At 42.0% G+C, this 12,640-nt stretch overlaps 1 protein-coding gene across 1 annotated transcript; it reads right to left on the reverse strand.

Moving 5' to 3' along the window:
* Positions 1-1,014: 1,014 nt before the first annotated feature.
* Positions 1,015-8,201, reverse strand: LOC110542674 (olfactory receptor 51F2). Its single transcript, XM_060366282.1, has 2 exons — positions 8,193-8,201; positions 1,015-1,944 (listed from the first exon to the last, which is right to left on the reverse strand). The coding sequence occupies exons 1-2, from the start codon at positions 8,199-8,201 to the stop codon at positions 1,015-1,017; spliced, it is 939 nt and encodes a 312-aa protein (XP_060222265.1).
* Between the last annotated feature and the right edge of the window lie 4,439 nt (positions 8,202-12,640).

A 12,640-nucleotide genomic window follows, 5' to 3' on the forward strand; every position in this document is an offset into this window, starting at 1 on the left:
ATAATGGGATATGAAATGACCAGAAAAAGAAGCATAATAGGAAGAAAAGGCCTAGGAACGAAATTCTGGGATATTTCAAAACATGGAAAAAAAAGATGATGCTCCTTCCTGAAGCCATAAGTTGTAAAAATCCCAATGCTAGGTATAGGATGCCTCCTCTCCAGTTGTTGGTAAGGGGTGTCCCAGAGACTTCAAAAGAATGCAGGCCACTATCATTGCTCTTAGTTGACCATCAGAACTTGATAGTAAGACTCTATTTCTGAAGACACCACCCGCTTTTGTAATAGGACCTGGAGAAATAAAGCTGGTACTGGCCCGGAGGCTGCTCTGCTCCTGGCTGGCCCTCATGGTGCCAGATGGCACTATTCAGGCTGCTGCACAGAAGTCACTGATGGCCTTGCCCAGTTGTGAGCATGGCAAGCTCTAATAATGATAGAGCTGGCAAGATTTACTCATGGGTGAGATTGTGGTGAAATGCTTTGGGGTAACCAACTGCCTTATGATCGGATTTAAAGCCAACTCCGCAGGCTTTATATTATGTTGTAAGTCTGTCAAGAACTCATGGTCGAAGAGATCATAGGCTCTAGGATTAAACTACTATCATCATTTTGCCAAATGGACACAGTATCAAACTGTCTTCTAAATACACATCCCTATACACATAGGAGCTCTCAGTTCTTACCAAAGAAGTTTCTTTGAATAATGAATGGCAGATAGTTAGAAAATGCTACCTACTTTTCTACAGATGGATGATTTAATATATAATATAATTAATATATAAAATGTAACTGATATGATGAAATAAGAATGAACAGACTGTTAACAAGGGTAGGAACACTAGAACAAACTGTGGAGAAAGAAGAGCTCTAGATAGAATGCTCTATATTGCTTCCTATATATTGTCCCCTCATCTGTAAAATAAAGGGACTAATGCCACTGGCATTCTAGATGTCTTCTAGCATTAACTGACAACATGTCCTGATGCAGGCCATCTGTCTCTAGACCCTTATGATTCTATATTTCTTTAGAACGGAGAACTTTCATCACAGCCTTGCGTATCTGCTTGGTCTTCACACTGTAGATGATGGGGTTCATGACAGGAGGGATCAGCAGGTAGGTGTTAGCAATCATGGTATGGACATAGGGTGGAGCTCTTTTCCCAAATCTGTGGACAAAGGACAAACTGATCAATGGAATGTAGAATATGGCTACAGCCCCAATGTGGGAGATACATGTGCTGAAGGCTTTTTTCCTTTCTTCTGGGGAAGCAATGCCGAGGACAGTTCTAATGATCAGGACATAGGAAAGGAGGATAAGGACCGAGTCCACACCAACAGTAGAGATCATGGCAGTCAGTCCAACTGCATTGTTGATCCTGGTGTCTGTGCATGAGAGCTTCATGACGTCAGGGTGGAAGCAGTAGGAGTGGTGGAGCACGTGGCTGCTGCAGAAGGTCAATCTCTTAAGAAGGGCAACCATTGGCGTTAACATTACAGTTCCTCTGATGACAATGGCTACCCCAATCTGAGCTATTCTGGAATCAGTTAAAATAGTGGCATATCTAAGGGGATTGGAGATGGCCACACAACGGTCAAAAGCCATAGCCAATAGCACTGAGGATTCCATGACAGTGAAGAGTTTAATGAAGAACATCTGTGACAAGCAGGCATTGAAGCTGATCTCCCTGGCATTGAACCAGAAGATCCCCAACATGGTGGCCAGAGTGGAAATGGACAGCCCAAGGTCGGTGGTGGACAGCATGGAGAGGAAATAATACATGGGCTCGTGGAGGCTGGGCTGAGTGATGATGGCGACGAGAATCAGGCTGTTCCCTGAGAGGGCAGTTGCACAGAGAAAGCAGAAGGGAATGGAGATCCAAGTGTGGAAGGCTTCCAGCCCAGGCACACCAGTGAGCAGGAAAATGATGGAAGAAGCTGTGGAGTTCTGGAAAGTTTACATGCTCGATTAAAAGCACAGAAGAGATCTAAAACAAAAAGCTATATTTCTTTGTGTATTCTATTTATAAATAATTTAATCTAACATACATGTGACCACAGATGAGATATACAATAGATGAAAATATGTCCACACAGTATATGGAATAGGAATGACTTCTTTAAATCGATAAAGTGTTGTATGACCTCAGCTGCTGCAGAGATACTTCTTTATTCTTCAAAGGTCGTCCTAGCCTACAACCTTTTTTCTCCGAGGCCCTTTGCTGCTAGCTCCATTTGTACCATGTGTTCTGTCTTTTCACTCTTCCAGCAGCAGCTGACACAAGAACAGTACAAACACTTAATTCAACATGCTGCCGTATCCAGTTATTTCTGTTCTAGATTTTTTGAATGACTAGTTCTTCAAAATAGATTCTCTGCATGTTTTTTTTAACATAATGTCCAGGAGATTTAATGAAATGTTTTTGTCTTGTTTGGGAGAAGAAGATGAATCTTCACTGAGAAAGATCAAATCTTCCTCTTTCTCTGAGTAAAAAATTTAAACTAGGCAGATGGCTATTCATGAATTGGAGTTGGGGTTTGGGGAAAAAAACATATGAAAGCTGTGGTTGGAGAGGGCTCAATGAGAAGTAGCCAGTTTGGGGCTGGTCCTTTGGTAGAAAAGGAAGCCACTAAGTGACTGAGAGCAAGCACAGCATGTGAAGGGGCGTAGAGGGCACCTAAATGCTTCCAGAACACACACAGGCGCACATGCACTCGCTCACTCACTCACTCACTCGCTCGCTCACTCACACACTCAAAGCTCCATTTTAAGGGTCCTCCTAAAAAACCATACTAAAATAAATTGGGAAAATAATAGAAATTATTGAAATATTGGGGATAACAGGCAAAAGTTATTAGAATTGAGTGTATTTTGAGACTCTGATGCTTCCAGTCATGAGTATTCTGAGAGGAGTGATGAAATTAATGTCAGAAATGTACGATCATTGGAATGTGAAGAATTCGGTATTAACACTGATACATTACATACTTCCAAACAGCTGAAAGAGGCTATTTTAACTACTGGAGCTACCCAAAATGATAAAAAGTTGATGTGGTAGATACACTAATGAACTTGATTTGATCATTCCAGAAGATACACATTTAGGGAAACACACATTGTCTTTTTTTATAAATATAGACAATTATAACTTGTCATTTTAAATAGACTCATCTAAAAAAAAACCAAACAAATATTTTAAAAATCACAGAGAGCCAGGAAAAGGAGAGGATTATTATAATGTGGCCATTCAGTAGGTTTGTAGAGTAGAAAAAAGGCTTATAGAGAAAGCAACAACATTTTTCGTGCATTTTCTACATTGAGATGAAGAATGACAAGACTTTGTATGAGGTAAGACCCTTGAGCAAGAATTCTCTTGTACTATATCCTCTCTTGATCTTGCCTCTCAGTCTCAGGGATATTTCTCAGGTAACAGTATTTTGCGTACCTCTGTGTTAGAAACTAAAGGGCAATACAAAACTTACCTTGAAGAATTTATAACAAAGAAAGGGAGAGAGATCAGCGGGGCTTTGCAGTAACTCCAGCATATAGCTGCACCACAGCGAGCAGTAGTAATAGCTATGGAATGCAGTATCACAGTATGTCTGTCAATTCTGGCCACCATGCCTTTCAGTTCACATGTACTGTCTGAGCTGATATTTTTGTCATTAGGTTCTAAGAAGTTAAAAAAAAATGACTTAAAAAATTAAACTACTACTTAAATAATTTCTCTTTCATTCTGATTTCTTGATAACTTATTCAGCAATAGTTTAATATATTCCTGGCCAGTTTTCATTCTTCTTGATAATGTCTTCCTTCTCTTTCATGATGAAAGATGATAAAACATAGCAAACTGTACAGGACAGTTTGACCTCAACCGTATTTGTTCTGGCAGTGAGAGTTGCCTGCTTTCAGTGGGACCATTTGTCACTCTCCACCCAGACCTTCTTATAATTCTTCATCCATGCTAGTCCAAGAGAGGGCTGGACATTCCCCTGTACCGCCAGGGGCTCTTTATAAGCTGTTGACCATCTCCCTAACCCTTTAGGTCAATTCAGTAGTGCATGTATTTAGGATACTCACAGACTCTTGTTAGCTACTAAGGCATGAAGCCAGTCTGAGATGCTTATGTGCCTGAGGAAGCCAAAGAGGTTGTCATAGACTGCATACCCCACACTTCCAAGTCTCAAAACATCTTTACTAAGCTTTCACTGTTACCCTTCCCACCCCCTCTCCCACTCAGCTCCCTCCTTCCGTCTTCAGATGTCTGTTTTATTTCCTCTCTGACTGAGGTTCAAGCACTCTCCCTTAGGCCCTGCTTGGCTTCTCTGGGTCTGTGGATTGTAGCCTGGTTATCCTGTACTTTATGTCTAATAGGGGTGACTCTAGCTGAGACTCCTAGCAGAGGGGGATATGAAGCCTGAACTTGCCACTTCCTGTAGCCAGGTGATACTTCCCGTGGAGGGAAGGGGATTCAATCCACTCATAACAACTTTGACCCCCAAATTGTTTTGCCTACAAAAAGCAGAGGGATACAGATGGAGCAGAGGTTGAAAGAACGGAAAACTAATGCCCGGGCCAACCCCAAAGGAGAGAGCCAACCCCTGACATTATCGATGATCTCTGTGGTGCCTGCAGACAGGAGCCAAGCCTGACTGTTTTCTGAAAGGCTTCATCAGCAGCTGATGGCAATGGAGGCAGAGTCCCACAGCCAAACAACAGCAGGAGATGGGGTAGTCTTGTGGAAGAATGAGGAAGGATTGAGAGAGCTGGAGCGGTCAAGGACACCACAAGAAGACCTACAGAGTCAACTAACCTGGGCCCCTGGGGGATCACAGAGACTGAACCACCAACCAAAAAGCATGCATGGACTGGAGGACCTAGACCCCCTACACATATGTAGCAGATGTGCAGCTTGGTTGCTGTGTGTGTGTGTGTCTCCCAATAATGGGAGTAGGGACCGTCTCTGTCTCTGTTGCTGGCCTTTGGATCCCTTTCCCCTAGCTGGGCTCCTTGTCTGGCCTCAGTCGAGAGGATACACTTAGTCCTGCTGTGACTTGAGGTGCCAGGGTGGGTTGATACCCCTCCAGTTCCCTGAGAAGAAGGAGGAGGGGAATGGAGGGTGGGGTTATGAGGATGGAACTGGGAGGAGAGAAGGGGGCTGGGATCAGGCTGTAGTTTAAAAAGCTCACTGGCTTACTAGCAATGAAATTCAAACAATTTTGAATATGACTAGCACATCAGAAGCACAGGCTCATAGATAAGGAAATGGGCTACTGAGGGTGGAGTGTACTAAGGTAGGAGCTATCCAAGAGACAGGACAGAGAAAGCTCAGGGCCAAGTGTCTGTGTTCTGTGTGTGAGTGCGTATGTGTCAAGTGTTGGGAGAAATTAATCCTAGGAAATCGCAACAAAGTAGATGAATTGTAACTAAGCCTCTGATAGGTAGATGTGTATTTACAAGAGTGAAAGCAGAGTAAGTGTACTCTTGACACAGATAACATGAGAAGTGACAGGAGTGATAGATAACGATGAGAAAAACCACACAAAATGGATCCTTAGGGTGAGTCTTTCTTAGCTGATGAAGTAATGAGTGGATGAAAGCATAAGAATCCTGAATTTCTTGGAAGGGATAATGTGTCAGAGTTTGCACTGCAAAGCATCAAGAGCCAGGCATTTCCAAATATTTTATGAATACGTAAACAAGCCATTCTCTATCTCTTCTAATTTAACTCCAACAAAATCCCTTCTTTAGCATTTTGCTGAGCAACGTTGGCCACTATTCACAAGTCCCACCTCAACTCAGTAAAGAAAGTTTTCCACACTTTAATACAGATTCTTTCAATATACTCATCTCAACTAGAGCCCATTATTGTCTGCCATTATTAACCGCAGTGCCTAGATAGTAGGGGATTAGTCATAAATGCCATTCCTTCTTCAGTTTCCTGTTACATAGTTTATAGTGAGCAAAGGAAAGAACAGTTTGAAGAACAATCTGCTTTTATTTATTTTCCCTTTACCCTTGGTAACGAGCAGGATATTTCCCCACTGAAAACTCTCAGAAAATCCTTCAACTTGGTGACTAGTCAATTTATAAATATTCTGTCTAAGTTCTAGATATGTTTTTCTCCCCCTTACTTCAAAATTTGACAACCTCTTGCTTGACACCTTGTCTTCAATTGCTTCAACGATGTTTAGTCTGACAGATTAAACCTCCTCACTATTTATCAGAAAATACTGTCCTCTACCTTATACACTGTGGAGTTGTAGAAAGTTTGGCTTTTCCTCCTGCTTCTTGCAGCCCATATCTTTTTGAGATGACCTAGTTATGACCATGGCTTTAGATAACCTGACTCATAATCTTCTCTCTAATGATAGCATCTCATAATTCTCAATTTCAAAAGTTAGCAGAATGGTGGAGGGGTTAAAATGACAGCAACAGTGAAATGTTGAGAGTGAGCTGGTTAAGTCTGCAGTTTAGAAAAACCCAAGCCACAGTTTGGAGAACAAATAAAAGCTCTTTGCTTCCAGTGGTAATAAAAAGGGACTAAAATGTCTATATTTGAAAGGCATTGTCTCAGTCCTCAGACACTACAACCTTCATATGAACCCAACAGAAATCATTTCCTCCCTCATTCCAGACCTGACACTTTCCCATTTCTTTCACTTATCTGCTAATAGTATTAAGGTCTAGTAATCATTTAACTACAGTTAATCATCTTCCCTCTCTCATTCCCATCACATATCTCTGTCTCTCTTTCCATTCATATATTCATTTATTACTATTTTTTATTATTGATTTTAGTTCTCAAAGTCTAGGATGCTAGCTGGTACTTGAGGTTATATTTTATCCCATCTTTTTGTTAAATTAAAAATTACCTGCTCAGATTAAAGAATAAGAGCGCACTAAATTTTCCTGAAATTATTCTGTATCTTTTTTTCCCTCTCACCAAAACAAGATTTTACCATGTAACCCAAACTAGCCTTAAATTCAAGATCCTATTGTGTTGGCTGTCTAAATGGTGATATTATAAGTGTTCTTTACTGTTTCTGCTCTCCAGGGTGCTGTTGCTCTCAGAGATGTCAGACTCACCTTCTCCAAGTCATACACAACTTCATCCCTTCTTGTGTGAACTTTCCAAATGATATTATGCTCTTTTATCACTACAGTTTCTTGAGCTGTAGCCTGTGCCTGCCTTTAGCTGCTGATTTAAGCCATGCGGCAGCATTGGTATTCTCCAAACTGTGCTGATGGCCTATGGAGTGTGGTGGACCAGGGCTCCATCCGGGCTCAGACCCTGGTTTGGAAGCCTTGTGCAGCTAAGCAAATGATTCATGTCGATAGATCACATTCGTCAGATCAGCAAACATTACTGTGCTCTGGTCTGAAGTTCCCATTGTATAGCAGGCGCTGATGGATTTGCTTTAAAGTTACTTTTTAAGTGAGAGGGGAAAAAAAAAAGAAAAAGAAAAAGAAAAAGAAAACAAGCAACCAAATGCGAGAGAGATTAACAACACACTCAGGTCACAGATAGCTTGTGAGCACCACAGCCAGTATTCTGAACCCAGATTTTTTCAATTCCAATGTTCATGCTCTTAAAATTGTTCAATTATACTGAAACCTATAAGCTATGTAATTGTATAATCTGGCGTACTCATCTATAGGGGCAGATGTAAACCGTCCAATAGCGCTCCTGCATGCAAAGAACGTTCACAGCAGGTAATTTCCCTTTTTACCTCTTTTTTTAAAAAACATTTTTTTGAGACAGGGTCTCATGTGTCACAGGTTGACTTTGAGCTTAGTGCGTAGCCAAGGGTCATCTTGAACTTCTAATCCTGCCTCCATCTCTCAAGAGCTGGCATTGCAGGCATGTACCACTGAGATCAGCTGCAAGCTTCTATTTTCTGTGTGAGTCATTGGACTTAGAAAGGAGATTAACTTTTCGTGATAAATGTACCAGCACCCGAGTAAAGCACCCGGCTGAAGACAGGTGATCCTCCCCCGCCCCCAGAGGCAGAACAAAGAGCTCACTCTGCAGACTTCCTGGGAATCCACAATTCAAAACTTGCCACAGTCTTTGCATCCCTCTAGCCCATCGTCTGGTCTCATTCTGCACACACAGTGAAGTTCTTCCTCATTGCTCGGGCAGTGCGGCTCTCCCAGGGGCGGGAGACTCCACCGAGCACAGTTTCACTTACCGAGCCCATCCGCAGCAGTGAGTCCCTGGCAGGCTCCCTCAGCAGGTGGAGAAGCCTCAGATTCCAGGGGAGGGCTGAGCTTATGCTGAGACTTATGCAGCTTGCCTGGAGAGGAGCACACAGCCAGGGACCGGTTCCCAGTGGCAGTGCTAATTCACTGTGCCTCAGGGTGCGGAAGCTCCCAGGGGACTCCACTTGCCTGATACAGGCTTTTTATATCTCCTCCAGAATGTCATTATGGCTACATGCTTTATGGGCTGGTGTAAAGTTCTGTCCTTGTCCTAATTCATCGGAGAGTTTTTAAACAACCGCTCTATTGAGATATAGTACGCGTACTATAAAACCGACCCATTTGCAGTGTATAATTTCATAGTTTTTAGAAAAAAAAAATCACAGAATTATGCAGAAACCATCATCACAATCCAATTTGTGGAAATTTCACCACCTCGAAAATTCCATGGCCATTAGCAGGTCGTTTGAGGAGGATTAAAAAAATGAACTATCATATGCCTGAAAACATATGCTTCACTCTCTAATGTTCTGATACCTTAGAGTCCGGCTTCATTCGCAGCAGCACTGGATCAGTAGCTTATCCGCAATGCACTGGTGCAGCAGCGATCTCTTAACATTAGGAAATAGCTTATACATCCGTAACATTTCATAAAGGCACCCTATATTCTAACTATTCTGTAAGTGCTAGAGATTAACACAAAGAAGTTAGCCGGTCTCTCTGCCCAGACTTTTACTTTATAAGAGAGACCGGCTAACTGACGAATATTCACATGCTAACCAATGACAAAGTTATCTCAGAAACAGGTGCTTCCGAAACACAGCGGTAAAACGTCTCAGTCCATAATTTAGGTGTACAAAAACCATTTTGTCTGTTTTTCCGTAATTTTACCTACTTTCTGTTTTAATGTCTGAACTGGCAAGGTGGGGAATAACCAGAATAACTTTGGTGCATCTATACTGTGTTCCTGAACAGAACACCAACAGCACAGGCTCTAAGAGCAACATTCAATAAATGGGACCTCATGAAACTGAAAGGCTTCTGTAAAGCAAAGGACACTGTCGTCAGAACAAAACGACAGCCTAAAGACTGGGAAAGAATCTTCACCAACCCTACATATGACAGAGGGATAATATCCAGAATATATAAAGAATTCAAGAAGTTAAACAGCAAAAAAAACCAAAAAACAAAAAACAAAAAGCAAACAACAACAACAACAACAACAACAACAACAAAACAAGTAATCTAACTTAAAAATGGGGTTAAAAGTGTTTGTGTTTTTTTATGGTTGAAATTTCTCTCCCAGAACAACAGACTTACAACAATGATAGCATGTGGTCCACATATGTAACACCACTGTGCTACATACATACATAACATACATACATACAAACCTTGGTACATACACTTCAAAATACAGCTCATCTCTTTGTCTTATTTCATGCCAGTTTAATAAAAATATCAATGATAATTTTTTAAGATTTCTGAAAATGGATTGTTGTTATAAAGAATGAAAACCCCAGGTGTTTTATTTTACCATTGAGGACTCAGGAACCAGATGCTGAGGTGAAAACCTGCTAGCTCAGAGAGTCGGAGAAAGCACCCAGTTGACCTTCCTTCTCAGCTTAGGTCCAGAGGAGAAAAATCCCCAAAAGCTCACTAGTTCACCTGAAAGCCCAGGAAGAAAACCCCAAAAAACTCAAGGTCTAAGGTAAAGCTCAAAAAGCCCCCTCTTCTCCCAGCTGTCTTAAATACCTGACCTCAAAGTTTCTCCTACTCTTCAATCCCTGTCAGCTGGTTTCTTGCTCTGCCTCGTGACCTAGGGTTCATTTTATTAAATCCTGTGCACAGAAACTCTTGGCTTAAAGGTGTGTGCTAGGGCTGGGTGACCCACACCGTAATCGCCTGTTCACAACGAACAGAGCATTCTTGGATTAAAGATGTGTGGGAGGTTGGACCACACCAATCAAGAAATAGGGTTCTACAGTTCACAGTTTTGGGCTTCACAATAGGATCAAATATCCTGCAACAATTGGTCACAATACTCATCAATAAAATGATCAGAAACGTTTTATTAATATATTAGCATCAATGTTGTTGAACCTGGGAAGCATATAGGTCAGTAGCATCTTTGGACTTCATATTTTATTTCTTAAACTTGGTAACCTGAACTGGAAAGTCAGAATTCAATAGGAGAAAAAAATGTTCTGTTTGGAACTGAAATAAATCGCATTTACTTAGTGTCAACGTTTGCTATCAAATCAGTGAGTTTTTTCTAACTTACAATGCACACTGTCTGGTTGCTGTGCTACAGTAGGCTAAGCATTGCTTTACAATGTTTGCATAAACTTTAAGAGAGGGAATTTTCTAGCTTTTATTATTGTTTTAAATTGCCCATATATTCTGTTTCTAAAAATTTATTGAAAGGAAAATGCCCAAAAATGCAGGCTTTATTTTATGCACAGGAACATTGAATGTAGTATTATTTACTGTAGTTAAAATATAAGTAAAAATTCAATAGAAGGAATATATAAACTATTTATAGCTAGTCCTCTTCCATCTTTAAACATCATGCATGTAATTGCTCACATCGATGACTGTGATAGATCAGGAAATAAGGATCATATTCCAAAGCTCCAAAGGCAAGTTGTCCAATCTAAATTTAATGTATGTAAATTGCAGAAATAGCATGACAACAGTAATGAAAACTGCTTACCGAAACAAAAGTTTCTCCATGTAGTTCGTTATTGAAAAAAGCATAATAGCTCTACATCACTTCCTAGCTCCATTGTCTGAGAGCAGCTACTACCCATCTACTTCCTGTATCTGGCCATGTTGAGTGAATACAGGGTTCCCTACCGCATTGTTCTAGCCAGCGTGACCATGGGTGCCCCATTATTCTAGCCAGCGTGACCATGGGTACCGCATTGTTCTAGCCAGCGTGACCATGGGTACCCCATTGTTCTAGCCAGCGTGACCATGGGTACCGCATTGTTCTAGCCAGCGTGACCATGGGTACCCCATTGTTCTAGCCAGCATGACCATGGGTACCGCATTGTTCTAGCCAGCGTGATCATGGGTGCCCCATTGTTCTAGCCAGCGTGACCATGGGTGCCCCATTGTTCTAGCCAGCGTGACCATGGGTGCCCCATTGTTCTAGCCAGCGTGACCATGGGTGCCCCATTGTTCTAGCCAGCGTGACCATGGGTACCCCATTGTTCTAGCCAGCGTGACCATGGGTACCGCATTGTTCTAGCCAGCGTGACCATGGGTACCCCATTATTCTAGCCAGCGTGACCATGGGTGCCCCATTGTTCTAGCCAGCGTGACCATGGGTACCGCATTGTTCTAGCCAGCGTGACCATGGGTGCCCCATTATTCTAGCCAGTGTGACCATGGGTACCGCATTGTTCTAGCCAGCGTGACCATGGGTTTTAGTGCACATGGAGACCTAGCCCACCCCTCCTTCCTACGTTCTAATTCTCTACACTAGAATAGAAAAACAGAAGTGCAGATACCTGCTAGCCCACAGTCACTTAATAGATGATGACATAAATTCTAGATAAAGGCTGTCTGATTCCAAATATCTTGAGTTAATAACTTAATATAGTGTACTTAGGGTTTTTTTTTCAATTTTAATTGATTTCTTATTTTATTTTATTTTTAAATTTTATTTATTTAAAAAAATTATTTATTTACTATTTATACACGGTTCTTCCCGCATGCTAGAAGAAGATACCAGATCTTACTATATAGATGGTTATGAGCCACCATGTGGTTGTTGGGAAATGAACTCAGGACCTTTGGAAGAAGAGTCAGTGCTCTTAACCTCTGAGCCATTCACTTTGTATCCCAGGTATACCTCCCTCTCTCAATCCCTCCCAATCCTCCCTCCCTCCCTCAATCTCTCCCAATCCTCCCTACCCTCCTTCTTCCCTCCCATACCCCTCCACAAGTCCACTGATAGGGGAGGTCCTCCTCCCATTCCCTCTGACCCTAGCCTATCAAGTCTCATCAGGAGTGGCTGCTTTGTCTTCCTCTGTGGCCTGGTAAGGCTGCTCCCCTCTCAGGGGGAGGTGATCAAAGAGCCAGCCACTGAGTTCATGTCAGAGACAGTACCCACTTGGATACTGAGCTGCCATGGGCTACATCTGTGCAGAGGTTCTAGGTTATCTCCATGAATGGTCCTTGGTTGGAGCATCAGTCTCAGAAAAGACCCTTGTGCCCAGATTTTTTGGTTTTGTTGCTCTCCTTGTGGAGCTCTTGTTCCATCCACCTCTTCCTATCTCCCCCTTCTTTCATAAGATTCCCTGCACTCTGCCCAAAGTTTGGTTATGAGTCTCAGCATCTGCTTTGATACCTTGCTGGGAAGAGTCTTTCAGAGGCCTCTGTGGTAGGCTCCTGTCCTGTTCCCTGTTTTCTCCCTGTTCCAATGTCT

This window comes from Meriones unguiculatus, chromosome 14 (genome assembly GCF_030254825.1).
Source record: "Meriones unguiculatus strain TT.TT164.6M chromosome 14, Bangor_MerUng_6.1, whole genome shotgun sequence".
Lineage (NCBI taxonomy): Eukaryota > Metazoa > Chordata > Mammalia > Rodentia > Muridae > Meriones > Meriones unguiculatus.